The 20,374-nt window shown below is 46.6% G+C and overlaps 1 protein-coding gene across 4 annotated transcripts in view; it reads left to right on the plus strand.

Annotated features, from left to right (window-relative positions):
• Tdrd9 (tudor domain containing 9) overlaps positions 1 to 20,374 on the plus strand; it is an 82,587-nt gene that overhangs the window by 51,970 nt on the left and 10,243 nt on the right. For 3 of the 4 annotated variants that reach the window (XM_005410819.1, XM_013507899.1, XM_005410821.1), the window contains 17 exons: positions 816 to 913; positions 1,390 to 1,521; positions 2,556 to 2,721; positions 2,804 to 2,867; positions 2,944 to 3,007; positions 3,272 to 3,316; positions 4,403 to 4,456; positions 5,559 to 5,675; positions 6,635 to 6,742; positions 8,640 to 8,740; positions 12,949 to 13,122; positions 15,043 to 15,154; positions 16,067 to 16,279; positions 16,526 to 16,615; positions 17,143 to 17,403; positions 18,598 to 18,753; positions 19,436 to 19,506. In XM_005410819.1, the coding sequence (XP_005410876.1) occupies positions 816 to 913; positions 1,390 to 1,521; positions 2,556 to 2,721; positions 2,804 to 2,867; positions 2,944 to 3,007; positions 3,272 to 3,316; positions 4,403 to 4,456; positions 5,559 to 5,675; positions 6,635 to 6,742; positions 8,640 to 8,740; positions 12,949 to 13,122; positions 15,043 to 15,154; positions 16,067 to 16,279; positions 16,526 to 16,615; positions 17,143 to 17,403; positions 18,598 to 18,753; positions 19,436 to 19,506 (2,026 nt within the window). The remainder of the gene's footprint in view (positions 1 to 815; positions 914 to 1,389; positions 1,522 to 2,555; positions 2,722 to 2,803; positions 2,868 to 2,943; positions 3,008 to 3,271; positions 3,317 to 4,402; positions 4,457 to 5,558; positions 5,676 to 6,634; positions 6,743 to 8,639; positions 8,741 to 12,948; positions 13,123 to 15,042; positions 15,155 to 16,066; positions 16,280 to 16,525; positions 16,616 to 17,142; positions 17,404 to 18,597; positions 18,754 to 19,435; positions 19,507 to 20,374) is intronic. The other variant, XM_005410820.1, reaches the window with a different exon arrangement.

A 20,374-nucleotide genomic window follows, 5' to 3' on the forward strand; every position in this document is an offset into this window, starting at 1 on the left:
TGTAACCTTTGTCATCAGCGGTGTGCCTTCTGTTTATTACTACAGTAGTAGGAGCCTGTATATTCACAGGAAATGTGATACTTAGAGTATTGTCTTTTCTAATGCATGAGGCCGTTTTCCTCTCTCTCTCTCTCTCTCCCCTTCTCCCTCTTCCTCCCTCCTTCTATCCCTTCTGCTTTTTGGGGTGTTTTTTCTTCTGGTATTGGGGATTGAATCTAGTACCATTGCTCTGAGTTACACCCCCAGCCCATTTTTAGTTTTTGAGAAAGGGTCTTGCTAAGTTGCCCAGACTGGTCTTGAGTTTGTCATCCTCCTGCTTTAGCCTCCCAAGTGTTGGAATTACAGGCCTGTGCTGCCATAATTGGCTCAAGTTTTTTTTGTTTTTTGATTTTTTTTTTTAATATAACATGTATTAGAGCTGAGTATGGTGGCACATGCCTTTAATACCAGTGCTCTGGAGGCTGAGGCAGGAAGGTTGCTGTGAGTTGGAGGTGAGCATTGGCTACATAGTGAGTTCAAGGCCGGCCTGAACTACATAGCAAGGCCCTATCTCAAACAAACAAACAAACAGAAATACACGTTGGATTTTATAATGTTGATCACTGAGTAGAAGTCCGAACTCAATCTTATATTAACTTATTCTTTTCAGGATAATCTTACTTGAATAAATTTAGAATAACTTACTAATATGTATGCTAACTAAATGTGTAGAAGGTAATGCTGCTTTCCTAGTTACTGTTTAATAGCTGGTCTTATCTGACCCTTCACACTCAGGTGATCCATGTCGAGTGGTGCTGAGTATCTCTCATTTGCAGGCCGTGCTGGACGAGTGTCCAAAGGCTACTGTTACAGACTGGTGCCTCGGGATTTCTGGGAGAAGTGCATCCCTGATTATGTCGTGCCAGAGATGTTGGTAATGTGCTTCGGTCGTTGTCAAAGTTAATATTTTATGGATAAGCAGTTTACTGAACAGTTTAGTATAACTTTAATGGCACGTCAGTTTGATCTCCACTGAAAGGTCACAGACTGAGCTTGTCCCTAATCACAGTGCTGGCTTACCGAGTACTAAGCACAGACCTCCCCGTCTTGCATTCTTCCGTAAGAGGGCACTGTCCTTCAATGCTGCTGTTCCCCTTACCTTTTGTAATGAATAATTGTAGGTCAGCTTTCTTCTTTTTTCTTTCTCTCCCTCTTTCTCTTTCTTGCTTCTCTCCCTTGTCTTTTTTCTTCCTTCTTTCTCTTCCTGACTCTGTCTCCTTCTCTCTCACCTTTCTCGACCTGTTTTTCTTTGCTTCTCCTCTCTTCTGCTCTTCCTGTCTAGAGTACCAGCCGTGTCAATGGGTTAACTTTGTTCTCTTCTTACCTCTAAACTGGTTTTGTTCTCCTCAGCGCTGCCCGTTAGGAAGCACAGTGTTGAAAGTGAAGCTGCTTGACATGGGTGAGCCAAGAGCCTTGCTGGCAACTGCCCTTTCCCCGCCTAGTCTGAGTGACATCGAGCGCACCATCCTTCTACTGAAGGAGGTAGGGCTGTCGAGAATTCATTAATGGTGGGAAAAGGCAAGATTATTTTTAGTAGGGGAACCTAAATTTCGTAATCTTTGAGGTATTTTGGCTGCTGTAAATTGTCAGCATGTGTTTGGCTGAGGGAGGCCTTCTGGCCCCATGTCTGTTGTTGAAACCGGCTCTGATTTGGGTCTTGCTATGACCACTCTCTCCTCCCTTGTCACGTGCCCTTGCCTGACATGTGCTGTCACTGCTGTCCCGTCAGTCTGGCCTCACTCTCCCTCTGGCTCCACGCCTCCTCTTCGTCCTAGCTCCCCACCCCCATGGCGCAGACCCTGCTCTTCCTGCGTTGGACTCCATGGTCCACTCCTGACTCGCGCTGTGCTCCTCCAACGCGCAGCCCTGGGCATAGGACCAGCTGTGTCTTAGTCCACACACTGCTGGGCTGTGGGCATTCTGCTTCCAACCCTGGAAGTCAGGGGCCCTGGTGTCTCCTCAGAAACCTGCCTGGATTTGTGAAGTACACTCTGTCAAGGAGAGTTTTTATTGCCTAGTTTAAGTTTTCATGGTGAGGGACCATATGGTGTGGCTGTGAGTCATTATTTACCACTGTGCGTGCTGTGTTAAATTGTGAGCTAAGAGAACATTTGCCAACCTCCTGTTGCTTCCCAATATCATACTTTTTACAAAACAGTAAAACAGGAAAAGTTAGAAGAGCAAATTAAAAATATTTTGGTGGGCTGGGCACACCTATAATCCCAGCACTCGGAAGGCTGAGTCAGGAGGAGTGCCAAGAGTTGGAGGCCAGCCTGAGCTATATAAGCGAGTTCAAGGCCAGCCTGAACTACACAGTGAGACCCTGTCTTAAAAGAATTTTTTATATAGGTGTGGTGACATCAACCTTGCATAAGTTGACTTTAGTGTTTTTTACAATATTATTCATCAAAATTTGGTCTTTATTTCCTGTTTCCTGTTTTGCACTCTCTGCTTTAAGGATGAGCAGAGTGTGAATGAATTGGTGCTTACTAAGAGCACTAATTTATTTTACATAGGTGGGAGCACTTGCAGTTAGCGGGCAGAGAGAAGATGAAAACCCCCACGATGGTGAATTGACCTTCTTGGGAAGAGTGTTAGCCCAGCTCCCTGTCAGTCAGCATCTGGGCAAACTCATAGTGCTCGGACATGTGTTTGGGTGCCTGGACGAGTGTCTCATCATCGGTGAGTGTGCGTGGGGAAGGGGAGTCCCGAGCAGTTCGTGCAGCTGCCCTCTGACGTCTTCCTTCTCTGTGTTTTCTGTTAGCTGCAGCTCTTTCACTGAAGAATTTTTTCCTGATGCCTTTTCGGCAGCATCTTGATGGATATAGGTATTTAACATTTGAACCGCGGGGGGGTCACTTTGTCTGAAGGCTGTCAAGTGACGCTTCTGTTCTCTGTGTGCAGGAACAAAGTGAACTTCTCTGGCAGCAGTAACAGTGACTGCCTTGCACTTGTGGAGGCGTTTAAAGTGAGTCCCTGTGCTGTGGCTTGGTGGCTGCCCCAGATTGCCAGCGCGTTGCCACCCCTGATGCAGGGGAGGAGAGATGTTTAGGGTCGCTGACCTCCAGTGTTAACTAACTGTGGGAAGAAGAGCTGGGTGGGGGGCGGGGCCAATTTCAAGAAATTGATTGCAAACATTAAATTAGTAAATTTTCTGTGCTCAGTGTGTTGAAACTGGAACTTTGCATTTTAGTCAGTGCATTATTGTGAAACTGTGCTCATTGCCTTGCAGATGTGGCAGGCTTGTCGACAGCGAGGAGAGCTGCGGCATCCCAAGGTTGGTCCTGCTCCCTTGCTGTCTCCTGTAGACAGCTCCAAGTGATCAGATGGCTTGGGGTTCTCCCTCACCTTCCTCACTGCGCTTGCTCACAGGTGCTAAGGCCTGAGCTGTGGTCAGGTGCTATCTGAGGCGCAGGTCGTGATCCCTTCTGGCAGGATCTTTGGCTCCACCCACTGCTAGCCTGCAGAGCAGCAGTGCTGCTTGCCCACAGCACCTGCTGGCCTACTGCCTGCCTGTGTGTAGTGGGTGAGTGTGTGCTGGTTCAGATTAAGCACCTCACAGCCTTTGCTGCTTTTAATGTACACGGAATTTAACCCAATAGTCTCCATTGGTCATATTTGTTCTCTTCCTAAACATTAGGCTCCAAAGACTGTGGCTAGCCCTGGCTGGCGAGGTTTGCTGTGTCTGGTAGGTCTCTACTAAGGAGCGTGTATGCTGCCCTGTGACAGTGGCCTTCAGCCTGGCTTTGCAGCACATGCCTGTAATCCCAGCTACTTGGGAAAACAAGCCAGGAGGCAAGTTAAAGGCTGGCTTGGGTGATTTAGTAATACACTGCCTAAAAAGAAGCCAAGATGGGCCAAGGAGGTAGCTCAGCATTACAGCACTTACTTGGTAAGCACAAGACCCTAGGTTTGATTCCTGGTACCAAAAAAAAAAAAAAAAGAAAAAAAAAAGCCAAGGTGGAGTTCAGTGCTGCAGTACCTCCAGAGCATTTGCCTAATAGCATGTGTGAGATCCTGGATTCAATCCCAAATACCAGGTTAAAAAAAAGCTGCGGCCCTTTAAACACTCAGCCTCTGTATTTTCCTTGTTGGTATACCATCTGTCTCATGTTTTTACCAGCCTGGTCAGTTTGTGTCTGCTTTAATTTTTGGGACAGGGGAACTCAAGAGGAGCTGTCCCTGTACAGCGTTTGAGGTTGGGCTTGTGTTTGCTAGCTTCAGTGTGAATTAGAAGAGCATGTGCCATGGTCACTCAAGGGCACTGTTGAGTGGCATTAATTTACATTCATCTCAATTGAGCAGGCACATAAAACTAATGTATGACCTTGATGCTGAATGTTTTGCTTTGATCTGTTTCAAGGATGAACTTGACTGGGGACGGTTAAATTACATTCAAATCAAGAGAATTAGAGAGGTAAGTTACACATTCCTTGATTAAATGGGCCAAAGAAAACTGATTTATCAGGCCGAGCACCAGCAATGCACAGGGTTGTATCGAATGTGCCTGTTTCAACAGGAGCACTGTCTTCACCTTTAAACATGACCGGTGTCTCCTAAAGTACCTTTTTCAGGTGACGCTCCCCCACATCATTTAACGAGGAATGGGGTGTTACCTTGTCAGATATCTCTTCTGTATCCAGATAAGCATGTGGTCTTTTCACTGTTAACTGATTGATACAACTAAGTCCATCAGGCGTTTCCCACTGTTGATCCAACCTTGTATTCCTGGAAGGAACCTCCTGGATTGTAATATTTTCTCTCAGAACACTGCTGGGTTTTGTCTGTCATTGATTCCCCTATCAGTTCTACAAGTGCACCCTATGTGGACCTGGCTGGTGGCTCATGGTATTGGTGTGCGTTGTCTGTGCACACATGTACGTCATGAGACCAGCCTGGCGTAGGCTGGTCCTCCCCTGACAGGACGAGCAGCTCTCTGTGCTCAGGGGCATAAGGGGCACAGTGCAGTAGCTGGGAGTGTGTTTCTTTTAAATTGGTGGAACTCATCCATAAAAGCATTTGGGACCAGTGCCTTTTTGAGGGACAATTTTTTATTAGTAGTGTATGTTTATGATCCGTAATAATTACAGTGATTTTGAGAACTTGTAGATATACATAGCACATCTCACACCCACCTTCCCCTGTCCCACTGAGCAGCAAATTTAAAAAAAATAATATTTTAAATTTCATTAATAGTTATTGATCCTATCTCTTTTGAAGTCATTCTTATGAAATATATTTTATTTGTTCAATAATTCATTTTATATAGAACTTGAAGTTTATTGGATGAATAGTTGTAAGCAAATGCTTACCTTAATGTCAAATTCGTGCTCAGTGGTAACAATTTTCTCAGTATGATTATCATGTGTTTGTGCATGCTCATCCTTTCTTGACTGTGTTAATGTGTTCAGAGGTGTCCAGGTGCACTGTCAGTGTCAGGTACCCATGTGCTAAGGCTTTCCACAGTGGCCACATCTTCCCTAGCATTTTCACAGCAGATTTCAATGTACTTTTCTTAGGTGGCTGAGCTGTATGAAGAGTTGAAAAGTAGAGTCTCACAGTTCAACATGCACGTGGACTCGCGGCGGCCCACCCTAGACCCAGAGTACCCATACAAACAGCGCTTCATTCTGCAGGTGTGCCTCTGGGGCTGCTCCTGACCTGTGGTTGAAGAGGGGGTACCGCAGCTACCAGCCTGGTTTCAGGGCAGGTTTTGAGACCACTGTGTTCACACTGTTTGGAAAGTGGGAGCCATTCCCATCTTTCCTTGTTGATACCCTGGCATGGAGCTGGCCATGCAGACCTACTTCTCCTTCCCGGATGTGTTTCTGGGGAACACCAGCTGTCACGCTCACTTCTGGAAGACCCTTCTGTTGGCGCTTTCAGGAATTGGAGGTGCCTTGGAGGCAGTCCCGTGCGTGTGTATGTTCTCTCTAGTGCCCTCGGAAGCATGGATTGAGAGGAAGAGCTGCGGATGAAAGCTCACAGGAGTTCTGTAGGGAAGCGAGTCCCGGCAGGCAGGTGTCCAGAGGGCAGGTGGAGAAGGCTCCTACTGCAGGGTTTGCGTGTTGGCTGAGGCATACAGGATTGGGTTTGAGGAGGAGACCAGTGAGCTGGGCATGCTGAGGGTGAAGATGCTTTCTGAGTATAAAAGGGCTGTCAGGATGGAATGTGTTTCTGATGGGCATATTTTTTACTGAAGAAGGAACTCTTCACAAGTGTCTTTTAGAAGCGAGTACTAGATGCCAGCCCTTGGCCAGGTGCCCGAGTTGAAGTTCTGTCCACACACCTGGGAGGGCGTCTGACCCATTGGAGCGAGTGTTGGGCTGAGGGTGGAGAACGTGAGCCAAGGTCCAGGCTCTGTGCATGTGATGGTGAACCTTGCTCAGACAGCCAGTTTCCTGAGCCTCCTTCTAAGGCGTGAAGGCAGGGGGCCTGTAGGATGTGTCATGGGGTATGACTTGGCTTGACAGGTGAGAGGTCCCATTTCTGTGCAAACATAACCATTTTGACTTGTTAGGGGTGAGACTGGCACACTAGTGAGAACACCTGATAACCAACACTGTTTCCTCATGGACACAAGCTTCTCTTGCAGGTCGTATTGGCAGGTGCTTTTTACCCGAATTACTTTACCTTTGGACAGCCTGACGAGGAGATGGCGGTGAGGGAGCTGGCTGGCAAAGATCCCAAGACCACCATTGTGGTAGGTGCAGAGGACGAGAAGCCACCCGGAGTGTGGCCGTCATAGTCCCCAGGGTCTGCACAGAGTATTGTGTTTCCTTTGTAAGCCCTGCTCGGTTTCTTCTACAGTCAGGGTCATTTTGCCTTTGAGACATTGTTCCTCGGCCCTCAGGCTTTTCCTCGTTCTGATAGATCCAGTCCTACAAGAAGGCTGGAGAACTGTGCTCATGCAAAGACCGACTGGATCACAGGCTGTTTTGAAGGGTTAAGACCCTTCTCTGTAAATTTGAGAGCATTTTTTAAATTAACAACTTAATTTTACACAAAATAAAGTGCAGTTGCTTGGCAGCTTAGTACTGTGGTTTAAACTGGTGATCCCCTCAGCTTTATGCAGAGCCACCTTTTTATTTTCTGTAAAATTCAGAGTTGGGGGCTCTGTACTGCCTGAGCTGGAAGGGCTGGCCTAAAAATCAACTTCTAAATGGCATGTGCTTTGGACGACTGTAATGAGCAGCCATAGGCGCTGGCCGGTGGACAGTGCCGTGGGCCATTTGCTCACCCCCTGCACGGTGTGAACCACACCTGCAGAGAAGGGTTTGGAGTTGGACTTCGATCAGCCTGCTTGGCTGGTGTCAGCCTGCGTCTGATCCTAGGTGGTGAAGTTGGTTCCCAGTATGCAGCCAACACCGTCAGTGCTCGTCTGTTCCCTGCCTTGTTACATCTGTCCTGCGCCCACAGGGAGGGCCTGTGTGGAGCAGTAGGGATGGCACCGCTGTGAGAGACAGCTGATGCCAGCACAAGGGTTTTGCCTGAAGAGGCAGCCTGAGCTTGGGCCAGCGCTCTCGCTGCTCATCAGGGCTGACTTTGGTGACTTTGTGTGTCTCCTGTCCCCTCAGTGGTAGCCCTTTTCAGCTATGCATTTGGAGGGATCCTAAGGGACCTTGCCTTAGACACTGTCTCCTCCTGCCGCATTAGCTGGTTTCCATGCATTCTGGGGGCCAAAAGTTAGTAACGAGGCCTCGTAAAGCAAGTCACGGCTGGGTTGCTTAGCACTTCTGTGAGAAGCTGTGTGCAGAATACTCTGTCTTCTCCGAGCCTCACACATGCCCTTGGAGTTGAGGGTTTGTCATCATCCTAAGGGGAAGGTGATTCCCTGATTTGGGAGCAGATTGATCCTGTGTTTAAGCTGCGTCACAGGCACAGTGCTCACTGCAGCTGCAGTGGGCCCCGAGATCAGCAGGGCCTGGCTGCCAGGCAGGGCCCCGTGTAGAGCCAGTGCCCAGAACATGACTGGCCCCAAGACCTTGACGGAGTGCTTAGGGCCCTGAGGAGCAGACGCCTCCCGTGCTGGTAGTGTAACTTCTTTAATCAGCTTCCCATAGCTCTTCTTTAGAGACGTGATGTTTACCAGGATATATTTAGTCAGCCAGTTACTTTAAGGTAAAATAACCCAGGAATAAGCAGAAATCTCAACTTTGCTGTTAATTAGACTGTTTTCATTGCCTTTTCTTACATAATACTAGGCTACTGGCTGTTGAACCCAGGGCCTCCATACTGAGCTACATAGCCACCAGCTCTTTTTAAAATTTTGAGATAAGGTCTTACTCAGTTACTCAGTTGTCTAGGCTGTACTCATACTCTTAATCATCCTGCCTCAGCCTCGTTTGGAGGCTGCAGGTGCATGCTAGTTTAGCAGGGGAAGAATTAATCTTTATTGAACATACTAATTACTAAAACCAAGGTATGATTTATAAGCCATTTAATATACTGACTGATCGAGTTTATCTCTTATGGTAGAAGATAGTAAACTGGTTTTGCTAATTGGGCTGGTGAGCAGCACCTCCAAGATCCAGTACTGGGACTGTCCCCTTTGTCCGAGAGTGGCAGCTCTAACCGCCATCCTGTGCTCTGTCTTACAGTTGAAGCACCTTCCACCCTACGGGTTCCTGTACTATAAACAGCTGCAGTCTCTCTTCAGACAGTGTGGGCAAGTCAAATCTATCGTAGTTGATGGTGCAAAGTAAGTAGCATATCTTTCTAATCAGCTGTCATTCTGAAGGGGCCCTGTGTAGTGTTTTAACCAATTCAGGGCCCGGTCTAATGCCCAAATGTTGCGGAAACCATCTTTGTGGGCCTTGCTGTAGTGCCTGGCCAGGTCCTCAGTCCGTCCCTGAGGCTGCCCTGGGATGGAGGGTGGCTGATCACTGTTCCTAGAATGTATTTGTCCCAAGCAATTTTGGAAGTCAAGCACTGTAGAAGCCCCGTGCATGTGGCCCCATGTGATTAGCTGGGACCGAGGGGTGTGATGGAGAATCACTGGGAGTTATTTTCAATGAAAAATGCTTATGCTCAGCAAGGACCACAGTTTTTAAATTGATTTTCAATTTTTAAAGTTAGAAATGTTCTTCCCATGCTCTATCCAGTTAAATTTTTTTTAACTCGACAAAGCATTATAAGTCTGGTTAAGGAGAACAAACACTTTTTTTCAATGTCCATTTTACTTGAGTAGAGCATATGAAATATATTTCCAGTTTGGATTAATTAACTCCAACATTTTAAGTTCCATTTTGATGATTAGTATATTGATTTTCTTTGTAGGCCTGTGAATTCCTCCCAAGGTGAATTCATAACCCTACACTCAACAGTGTTAGGTTTTTCCTTTTTCTTTTCTTTCTTTTTTTTGAGACAGGTCTTGCTATGTAGCTCAGGCTGGGTTTGAATTCATTGTGTAGCCCAGGCTTGTCTTGAACTCATGCTGGGATTGCAGGTGTGTGCCACCATGCCCTGCCTTACAGAGTTAATGAATTAAGGGCTGGGGAGATAGCTTAGTGGTGCAAGTGCCTGCTTGGCAAGCACAAGGTCCTGAGTTCGATCCCCAGTACCAAAAAAAAAAAAGTTAATGAATTAAACTTACGGTGTTTGAAGTTCTCTGACATATAATATAAACCACAAGCAGTCAAATTCTTCATCACACGTGTAAAATGCTGGCCCTAACCTGGCACTCACAGGTGCACTGCCATGTTTAAACAGAGGCCTGAGCCTGGGTTCCTGGCTCCGGGTACACTCCAGTGTTCTCAGGTTAACCTGGTGGTCAGAGGTGGCAATCTTAGTTCACTGATCTTTCTCTGGCTTGGAGTCTGTGTTTGTTTCCTATTTTTTCCTGTCTGGAATTTTTATAGGAATTTAATTATATTTTACTGTACCCCCATTACTTTCAGCTTTTTAGTCACAGTAGAAATGATATGCCCATATTTGGGGACAGTGTTTGTTTTGGCTATGCCACTACCAGTTCTTGTGAATCAAGTATTGAAGCAAAGCATGATATAAGGCAGTAATCACAGAGTCAGGACTGTGTTCCTTCGACAGCAGGCCTGCTCTGTGGAGGCATCCTGTGCCCATGAGTGCTGGGGACACTGCTGTCTCCCAGATGCAGCTTTAGACGTAGTGGTGGGGAGTGATGTTAGCTCCACAAGCATTTGCCTGTTGTGAAATATCACAGGAGAGGCCCAGAGTGGGACCAGTAATGCTCCTCTCAGGGTCCTGGGGCAGGTGGAGGTGGCCTGTGGGATGGGGTGGTCGGTGCTGCAGCAGGAGGAAGGTGAGGGCTGACTTGTGACTGTGCAGAGCTTGGGACTGAGCAGGCCTGTGGCCAGGGGCTTGGCAGGAGCAGGCTTTGTGTTGAGGTGGAGTCTGAGTCGGGGGTCACACTCGGTCTTCCCAGTGCCTTTTGTGGCAGATTGATGGGTAGGAACGTGGAGAGGTGGCCACGCGGAGACGCCGAGCATCCACTCTGCTCTGTGTTGCCTGGGCTTCGTGAAGGCCCTGGAGGAGAGCAGACTTGGGAGAGGAAGCTGGTGAGAGTCTCTGAAGGTGTGCGGGGCGGGGAAACGTGGCAGATGGCCTGCTGCTCATGGAAATGAAGAGGCCGCAGATGGGGAGGGAGGGGCTCTTGGGTTTGGCTGTTGATTGCCTGTGGAAGTCAAGGAGGGAAGGGCTGAGGAGGCTCAGGCTTCTCAAGGAGGCACGCAGGCACCAAGGGAAACCGGGAGGACAGCACTAACGAGAGCAGGGATGTGGTCCAGGGCTCAGAAGACCTTCTTTTTAAAGAGACCCAGGAGCCCTCCAGAGAAGGGTGACAGAAGCAAGTGCTTAACCACTTACCAGTCCAGTTAGTAAATACAGAATGGCCACAAATGGCATTTTTGTTAATTTTTATAAGATAACAGGAAATATAAAGATGACAAATTTATCAAATGTATTCAACAGTTTTTCTGTGTGTGGTTTATCATAAAACATTCAACACACAGTGCACGTTACAATCTGGACAGCAGTATCTGGTCCTTTCTGGATTCTTCGAACAGCACCCTTCACACTCGTGCTGGCCTGGCCTTTTTCTCTGTGGGTGGTAGAATTTCGGTAAAGTGTCTGTTTCCCCACTGAACGTAACGGTGATGATGTCGATGATGGACATTGTGGTTGGTGTTTTGCTCTCCCATATTTCTCAGTTATTTGGTCTGTTAGACCTCATTGTTAAAACCCCCTTGTTTTAAATAAATAACAAATGAGTTCCATATTGTTTGATCCAGAAGATGCATAAATATTTTATAATAATTTTGTTTCACTTTTTGATTACAGGATAGTTTATTAGATATTGGTCAACTCTGGCAAAACTATTCATAGAATTATTATAATCATTGACCCCTACTGGAATTTTTAGTTTCATTTCTTTTTCAAGTTATGCCATTTCTGTATTGTGAATAGTACACAATAAGGAGGTATCTTTTTTGTCTTTCCATTTCATAACACAGACTTTTACTCTCTGATCTGCTAGCATTTCTCCCTTTTCAGTTTTTTCTTTTGCAGAACTTTTGGCACTTCTTTCCTGTTTAATCTCAGTGTCCCAAACATGTCTGTTTTGTATCATAAAAGAATATCACTGAGTTCTGGAGAAGTATAAACATTATATCCAATGTACTTACAATAAGAGTTTTTATGGATTGTAATACAAAATTATAGGTTATTGTTCACAAATAAAATGAACACGAATTAGTAAAAGAAAATAACTAGAATTTATTATTAGATTTCACTAGAAACAAACATCAAAGGTGAATACAACATTCTAAATAAAAATATACAAAAAATAGTTGGTGTAAAACAAATAAGCAGATGTACAAGTGTATCTCATGCAAACAAGAACTGACTGGCTGAACCGGCCCTGCCCAAGCAAGGCTTGAGATAGTCGGTATGCAGCAAACGTACCCCGAGTGAAGCTGGGGTAGACTAAGTGTGCAGGTTGGGCAGTGGGTAGGCAGGAAACGCCTGCTTTGCCTGGTAGTGAAGGGGGAGCCGAGAACCTGCCGGGAGGGGTGGCAGGGAGAAGGACAGGAGGAGGACTTGCAGGTGGGAGGGGAGAAGCTCGGGAAGGCGTAGCTACCCCGCTGTTGCAGGCAAGGGGTCTGATTCCCACAACAACCCCCCTGCCCGTGCTCTTTGGCTCAGAGCCCTTCCCTGTCACCCAGAATGACACATGCCCATGACAGGGTGCCACAACATGACCGGTGACCATGGGAGGGCTCATGAGTCTGTCTGCATGGCTCCTTTAGGGGTGCACAGAGAGCCCCTCCTCCTTGGTGCGTCTCCTTCGCCCTCCTGGGCTTGATGCCCTTCATCTGTGCATACTGTGATAGTATGAGCTTCTTGCGGCTTTTTTCTTTATACCAGGAAATGTCTGGCAGGTCCCCTGGCTATGTGCTCGGTTCTCATTGCCCCTAGAGGAAGGGACCGAGGAGGACCCTGAGATGTGTGATGTGTGGTGGGGGTGGGGTTTCTGTCAACATTAAATGGCAGTTAGCGTAGGGGTTGTTTTGGGGGTCTCACAGGACCACTGAACTGTGCATTTGTGTGGTTTTCTGTGTCTGCCCTATATCATAGCAGTTAAAGCAAACCCTTTGTAATTATGAAAATTTAGATTTCTTGGCTGACAGTTCCATGTAGATGTAGTATTTATTCTGTACTGTACAAGGATGATACCTGGCTTCAGGTTAATGAAATGTCATTGTAACTTTGATTTTCCTTGGTGAATTTTTTTCAGTCAATCCCCCATCAATGCCTCTTATTTATTAATTAGATCAAAAACGTACTGAGTATTGCAGAGTGAGTCCAGTGAGAATTCCTGCTAATACTGAGTGAAACCTGATAAATTCATTTTTATTTATGTTTGTGGAGCAGGGCCTTTGTGGAGTTCTCCCGGAATCCGACAGAGAGATTTAAGACCCTCCCTGCTGTGTACATGGCAGTGAAGATGGCCCAGCTGAAAGTGTCCTTGGAGCTCAGCGTCCATGCTGCTGAGGACATAGAAGGGAAGGTGCAAGGAGGGGTGGTGTCGAAGCTCAGGAACACGAGGTATTTCCAGAGGATGCCGCTGCAGCTCCCTTTGCCATTGCTGTTCTCAGGACTGTTAGTGCGTACAACAGGGGGCACTGCCACTGAATCCTGGCCTCGTCACCCCGTGTGTGCTGGGCACCTTATTTAGCCTCTCTGAGCCTTGGTTTTTACCTGTTTAATAGATATACCCCCGAACAAGGCCATGGAGAGGATTAGGAGTGTGTGTATTAGTTACCAGTTTAAATTGTAGGGGTTAAACCCTAGTGTTAATTTCATTTCTTCCTTGCTGTGTTTATTATTTTCCTTTGAGAATTCTCTTTTTAAGCAAAGTGGAGTTTATCTTGGCCTCAGCAGGGCCAAGGGTGGACGCAGTAGGGTGTGCTGGGGGTAACTGTGCTTGTAGTACAAGCTGCGCAGCCTGCCATGGTCTCCACCTGTGGTATGTGGAGCAGGACTATGCCCTGGCCGTGTGGCTCAGGGCAGGGCCCTTGCCTCTGGGCATCAGCTCACAGCTCTTCTTTGTAACAGGTTCCTTGCCTTCTGGCAAAGGGTAGGAAGTGTGATCTGCCACTTGTTCATGATCCGTGTGAGGGCGAGGTGGCGGGGTTCTGAGGACTGGGTGGAGGAGGGAAGTGTACTCCATCTGCTTTCACCCAGTGCCCCGCACTTCAGCCTCTGAGCCTTAGGCAGTGCAGGGCTGTGTCCCCACAGACAGGAAGGCCGCTCTGTTTTGCTTCCACTGACACTTGCACCCCAGGGCTGGCGACGGCTGAGCCGCCCACAAGTGAAGGAAAGAGTGGCCCACAGTGCTCCTGCAGCTCTTCCCTTCGTTTAGAATGACAGTGTTCAGAAGAGGGAGTTTCATATCTGTCTGCTTTGTCTTCCATATCCAGAACTTTGGATTCGGAAGGGATTTACTGTCTTACTAACAGACGGATGACATTCCTTGAGCTTATTAGACATTTGTGTGTGTCTCCCGACATAGCATTGAACCAAGTGTGAAATCTCAAGTTTTCTAAAGTCAGACCACTCCTGAGATCACAAAGTAGGAAGCATTGTAGGTACTAGATTTAGGACCTTCCAGAGCAGATGCTCGGCAAGAGTCCTGGCTTTTAGAATGTATGCCCAGAGTAGTGTATAATTATTAGGATGTATATTCCTTCCAGGGCAGCTCAAGATGCCACCAGAAATTTACTTTTTAATTTATTGTTTTGAGAACCAGGCATAGTGGTGCATGCTTATAATCTCAGCACTTGGGAGGCTGAGGCAGGAGGATCACTGTGAATTTGAGGTCAGCTTAAATTATATAGTAAGACCCTACCTCAAAAAAGAAAGGATCCAGGTTTCCAGTTATCCCCTTCAAGGACACACTTCCAGTGACCTTGTGTCTTCCTGCCTCAGCCTGTCTTGGTCACTTGCTTGTAGCTGGGTCAAAATACCTGACACCCACAGCTTAAAGGAGGAAGGTTTGTTTTTGGGAGTCTCAGACTGCGCGGCAGAGGGTGTGGGAGAGGAGAGCTGCTCTGTGGTGGCTGGGAAGCAGGGGGCCACAGCTCCTCAGGAGCAGGGAAGGGAGGCAGATTCTTCCAGTCCTGCCCCAGGGGCCTGACCCCACTGGACAGCAAGTCAGCACCACCATGACCCAGCCCCTCTGAAAGCCCCACTCGTGGGCATGGGCAGCCTTGGGGACGTTCTTGACCCAGACCGCCCGAGACTCGCCCACCTCTCAGCAGGGCTGTGGGCCTTCAAGGGATAATCTGGTCAGTACTGTTGCACAGGTACGGGTATTTTATTAAAATGTCCTTTGCTTGTGGAAATACAAACTAGGTCAGGCGGTAACTTCACATAGGTAAGGGTTTTTTTTTTTTTTCAATAACTCTTGATTTTTATTTTATTTTTTTTATTTTTATTTTTTTAAATAAAACTTGTGTTATGTAGGGTGAATGTAGACTTCCAGAAGCAGACAGTAGATCCTATGCAAGTCTCATTCAACACCCTGGACAGGTCCCAGACAGTTGCAGATCTCCTCTTAACCATTGATGTTACAGAGGTAAGAATGAGATGATTGAGTTCTAGAATGTCATGTGTGTCTGTGAAATAAGTCTACATACACGCACTTATGACAGTTATTAGCAAATGTGAGTAAGCTTGAATTATTGCTCTTATTAAGCAGGAATGTTCCCAAAATAGAAAATGAAACAAGTATTTATTCTGTAATCAAAGTTAAGTTTTAAAATGTGGAGTATGTTTAACACATACGTGACAGGGCTGTAATCCATTTGTATGTTTCGCTGCCCACCGGGAGGCTCTGATTTGAGCATGTTATGTTCCTGCCAGCTTGAACCACCAGAGGTCCATGTGTGACCGTCACACTGAGTGGTGCTGGACAGTCTCATTGGGTGCTTCAAGCTTTCCAGTGGGACAGTTATGCATGGACCACTGGTGGTTCAAGCCACCGGTGGGAAGGGCAGAAGGTGCTAAAATAAACATATTTAACAAGATATGTGTTAAAAATACTCGATACGTGCCTGTGTGATTCAGTTTATATCAACAGTGCTAAGATTGTCACCATTATTATTTGGGTTTGATTTTATTTCTTTAAATTTTCAGTTAAAATACTTGTATGCTTTGAAGCAAATCTGTAGCTATACCCATTGGGAAACTTTATGCAGAAATCTGGATTCCTGACAAACTGGACCCCTGAGACTGTGGACCCTTGTGGTCTGTAGCAGCAGAGGACAGAAGCTATGTGATGGGACCTCCATCCTCCATGCCAAGCCCTACCTGCCAGCACTCATCCTGTAGGCTGTGTACTGGCACCGACCTGCCCCTTGCCAGCCTTGGGGACAGGAGAGGCCCTGTGCTACTGCCTTGTCATTTGAACTAAATAATCTTGTGAAGTGCTGTGTTAGCCGCTTCTGGGCTTCATCTCTGCCTGTCCCCCTGCCCCTCTTCTTTTCAGGTGGTGGAGGTGGGACACTTCTGGGGCTATAGGACTGATGAAAGGAATGCAGAGCTTCTCCAGAAGCTGTCTGCTGAGATTAACAGGCTGGAGTTGGTGCCTCTGCCAGTCCACCCCCACCCCGACATGGTCTGTCTGGCACCTTTCGTGGAGTTTGATAAGAAAAGCTACTTCAGAGCTCAGATCCTTTATGTTTCTGGAAATTCTGCTGAGGTACGTTTTTCTATAGAAAATCATTCAAAAAGAAAAGAAGCAGACTTACAGCAATTTATATAAAATCGCTTATAAGTGCAGGTGGAAATTAGATATAATTGCCAGTATAGTAGGACTGTAAGGTAAACCAAGTCACTCTGAGAGGTCTGTGGTTATGGAATTAGAGAAGACCTCTGTGTTGCCATTGCTCAAGTAGGATGTTGTTTTTGACCCTGTATCAGAGTGTTTGCTCTCTTTATTTTCTAGGTATTCTTTGTAGACTATGGTAACAGGTCTCATGTAGACCTAGATCTTTTAATGGAGATTCCCTGTCAATTTCTTGAGCTTCCATTCCAGGTAAGGTAGAGAGGACTCTGGAAGTAGGTGCTGAGCACTAGAAGGGATCTGACAGGAGGGCTGGGCCCACTCTCACCTTACCATGGGACAGCTGAGCTCAGACTGGGGAAGGGACTGTGTCACACAAGCCAGATTCGGTCTCTGTTCTCAAAAATATATATTGCCCTAGGTATTTTTGCCATCGTTGGTTTTGGAGTGAGGTAAAATATATGGAGGATTTCAAATTTAGCAAAAGAAAAGTTGTTTTAACTCATTTTCTTCCACTGTTTCTAAGTCTTCCAGCTGTGCTGGCCCAGAGTTGAGGTGGGCTGGAGATGTGCCCATGCATGTCTTTGCTGCTGCGTTATACCACCCTGCTGCTGTTGTGGTGAGGCAGGTTTCTTTAGCTGGGAGCCTCGCTTCCCCACTTGTCAGAAATTTTGGGAGGACACCAACAAGATGCATGAAGACAGTTGCATTTCAGTGGAATTTGAGCAGCATGCTTCGCTCGTTTATAAAACCGTTTCAGCTTGCCTTCTACCCCATAGGCTTTGGAGTTTAAGATTTGCAAAATGCGGCCCTCGGCCAGGTCTCTCGTGTGTGGTGAGCGCTGGAGCCACAGGGCCAGCAAGCGGTTCACCTCCCTGGTGCGCAGATGTGCTCTCCTGGTGAAGGTCTTCTCGGTCGTGCACAGCGTCCTGCACGTGGACGTGTACTGCTGCTCGGAAACGCTGGACACCGTCAACATCAGAGACATCCTCATCAGTGAGGGCCACGCCGAGCTGGCAGAGGAGTCCTATGAATCCCAAGTATGCGCCTTTGTTCCCGGGAAGCACACGTGTGTGGGTGGTGGTGTGTGTGAGACTGAGGTGCTTTGCTTCCTTGGAGGCATTCTGGGTGGGTGGAATTGCTCTTCAGTATTTGGTGTGCCGTGTCGAGATCAGTTTTCGAGGTTTTCCCGAGACTAAATTGTGGGTAGGTATTGTTTTTGTTGATTTCCTTTGAATCTATTTGTTTTCTCCTTGAAATGGAAATTAGATTTGAAAATGTGTTTCATATTTGGTTTTTAAAAATGGATCTAAGAATTATCTCTGTGATTGAAATAATTAATACTTATTTTAAGCCAGACAAGGTGACACACACCTGTAGTCCAAACTACTTGGGAGGCTAGGCAGAAGGATCATAAATTTGAGGCCAGGTTAAGCAACTTACTGAGACCATGTCTTTTTTTTTTGTCTTTTTGAGACAGGGTCTCACTATACAGTTCAGGCTGGCTTTGAGCTCACTTTGTAGCTCAGGCTTGTCTCGAACTTGCAATGATTCTCCTGCCTCAGCCTCCGGAGTGCTGGGATTACATGCATGCACCACCACACCTGGCTCCAAGACCATGTTTTCAAATAAAATAAAAGAACTGGGGAGGTAGCTCAGTGTAAGACCCTGAATTCAACCCCCACTATTGAAACAACAGCTACACTGAAAACCAAAAATATTTATTTCAAATATTTTGAGCATTTCAAAGGTATTAAATGATTCCTTTTAAAATCAGCTATAAACATTGTTCTTGGTTGGGAGGTGTCAAAGAGGCCGTTTTTGAGCCTGACATTGAAGGTCTTTCTTCGTACTCCTGTAATTTCTGCTGGGGATGAAGAATGCTGGAGTTGGAGAAGGACAGACAGTCTGTTAGTTGAAAAGCTGATTAAATTCTCCATTTAATATGTGAAAAGCAGGGATTGTGGTAATATTCCTCCATCAACCGAATATTGTCTATAAGATAGTTCTTTAAGAAAAGTTTCTTTTTAAAATTCTTTGAGGGCTGAAATTAATGGTCTTTTTTATTTCTTTTGTTTTAATTTTAAAATGAATTTCATAAAACGATCTCCCTATAACTTCAAATACAGATCAGAATAAGGTTATGCCTAGGAAATGTTTTGACTATATAGGGATAAGGTGCTTTTAATGTAATTTTTTTTCTTTTAACAAAAGAAATTTCTTGTTTCATTCAGCAAAGCCATGAAGTTCTCAAGGGCCTCTTTTCCAAATCAGTAGAAAATGGGGTGACTGCATCTGTGCCCTCTTCTGTGAAGGACGATGAGAAGTACCTGATTCAGATTCTGCTGGAGAGCTTCTCCTCCAGTAGACTGGGTGCCCCGAACTGCAAGGTGATGTGTGGTACTGGAGTGTTTACAATATAATCAAAAAGCTTAGTGCTGTTGTACGTTATAGGCGAGGAGTTGTGTTTGTAGTCGTGCTGGTTTTACCCTCCCTGGCTTTCAGTGTTGTCACCTTCCCCAAGGTTGCTCTGGGGTCTGGTGCCCATGGGCTTAGAGGAAAGCCCTGACCAGTACTTGTTTCATCTTAGCCTTCCCTTCCAAAGTGACTGAGAGTGCTAGTTCACCCCATGGAAGGAAGTGAGCTCTGAGCTGTCAAGAGCAGCCGTCAGTCTTGGTGTTCCGGTGCTCTCATGCTCCTCAGCAGCATGCATGGAGTTGGCGCAGCCAGGCGTCTGGAGAGGGAGCCGGCTGGACAGTCCCTACCTGTTCAGGAACTCCACCTTCACGACCTCAGCCTTTGACCATGTGGCCTCAGGCTGCCTATTCAGCTGGCTGGGTCTGCTGCAGTTAAAGAACTGACACTTGGGCTAAGACATTGGGCAGTGTTTTCTATATACAAATGGGGGGATCAGTTACATTCCAGAAAAATGCCTTCTTTCAGGTACTTTATTCTCACTACCTTTTGAAGATGTTGTGATTGAAATGTAGTGTTTGAAAGTATGAGCTGACTGTGGAATTCATGCTAGTGATATCTGCCTTGTTGGTCACACTGTGTGTTTTGTGTGTGCAGACCATACTCCATGGGCCTTTTAACCCTTATGAACTGAAGTGTCATAGTTTGACCAGAATATCCAAATTCAGGTATGAGTAACTTCCCATGAATTGTTTTCTCTGCTGCTCTACTTAAATACTTCATCAGAAACTAATCTTTCTTCACATGTAAACTGTTGGGATTTTTAAAAACTCATCCTAATTTTCCTTTTAGCCCCAAATCTGAGGCATTCTTTCTTTCTTCCATGAGAGCTACTTTCGATTAGCATTTTTTAGTGTCTTTCTCCAAAGCCTCCACAGCTTCTCTCCTGGTTACAGCTGTCATTCAGCAGGTCTGCATGACGTGGGGAATCAGTCGTGAACAGGATACAGCTGTGCTCATCACGAGGCATATGGGCAGAAAGGAACAGCAGTGATAGCAACCGAGGGTGATGCGAGGGTCTTGATGGAGATCACAGGATGTTGTGAGGGCACCTGGGATGTGGCCCTGCCACACTGGTAGGGAGGCTGTGAGGTGTCTTGGAAGGGACTGGCGGGGGCAGTGTGAGGGGAGAACCCTAACTCAGGGCTGAGTGCAGAGCCTGGACCTGAGAGTGTATTGGTGAGGACATTGAATAAGTTTGGTTTGAGAGGAGAGCTGGATTGGGGAAGAGAAGCCGTAAACTCTGTGGCAGATGAAGGTGAGCTTTCTAAGCCATGTTTTTAAGACTTCATCTGAGCACAGTTGGGAAGTCCTGCTGTGTGCATGCAAAAACGATCACTGACTAAACCCTGGCTTCTTGAATCCCTGAGAGGCAGTAGCAGCCTGGAGGACTTGCTGGAAACACAGAGCTCAGCCTCACCCAGACCTTTAGGTGGGTGCGGGAGCAGCAGCTCCTGTGCGTGTGTCTGAAGAACACTGGGCTTCAGAGTAGAAGGGCCCAGGCAGGGGCCAGCTCTGAGGCAGCTCAGGACAGTG

The sequence above is a fragment of the Chinchilla lanigera genome, unplaced genomic scaffold, assembly GCF_000276665.1.
Source record: "Chinchilla lanigera isolate Chin_1 unplaced genomic scaffold, ChiLan1.0 scaffold00137, whole genome shotgun sequence".
Lineage (NCBI taxonomy): Eukaryota > Metazoa > Chordata > Mammalia > Rodentia > Chinchillidae > Chinchilla > Chinchilla lanigera.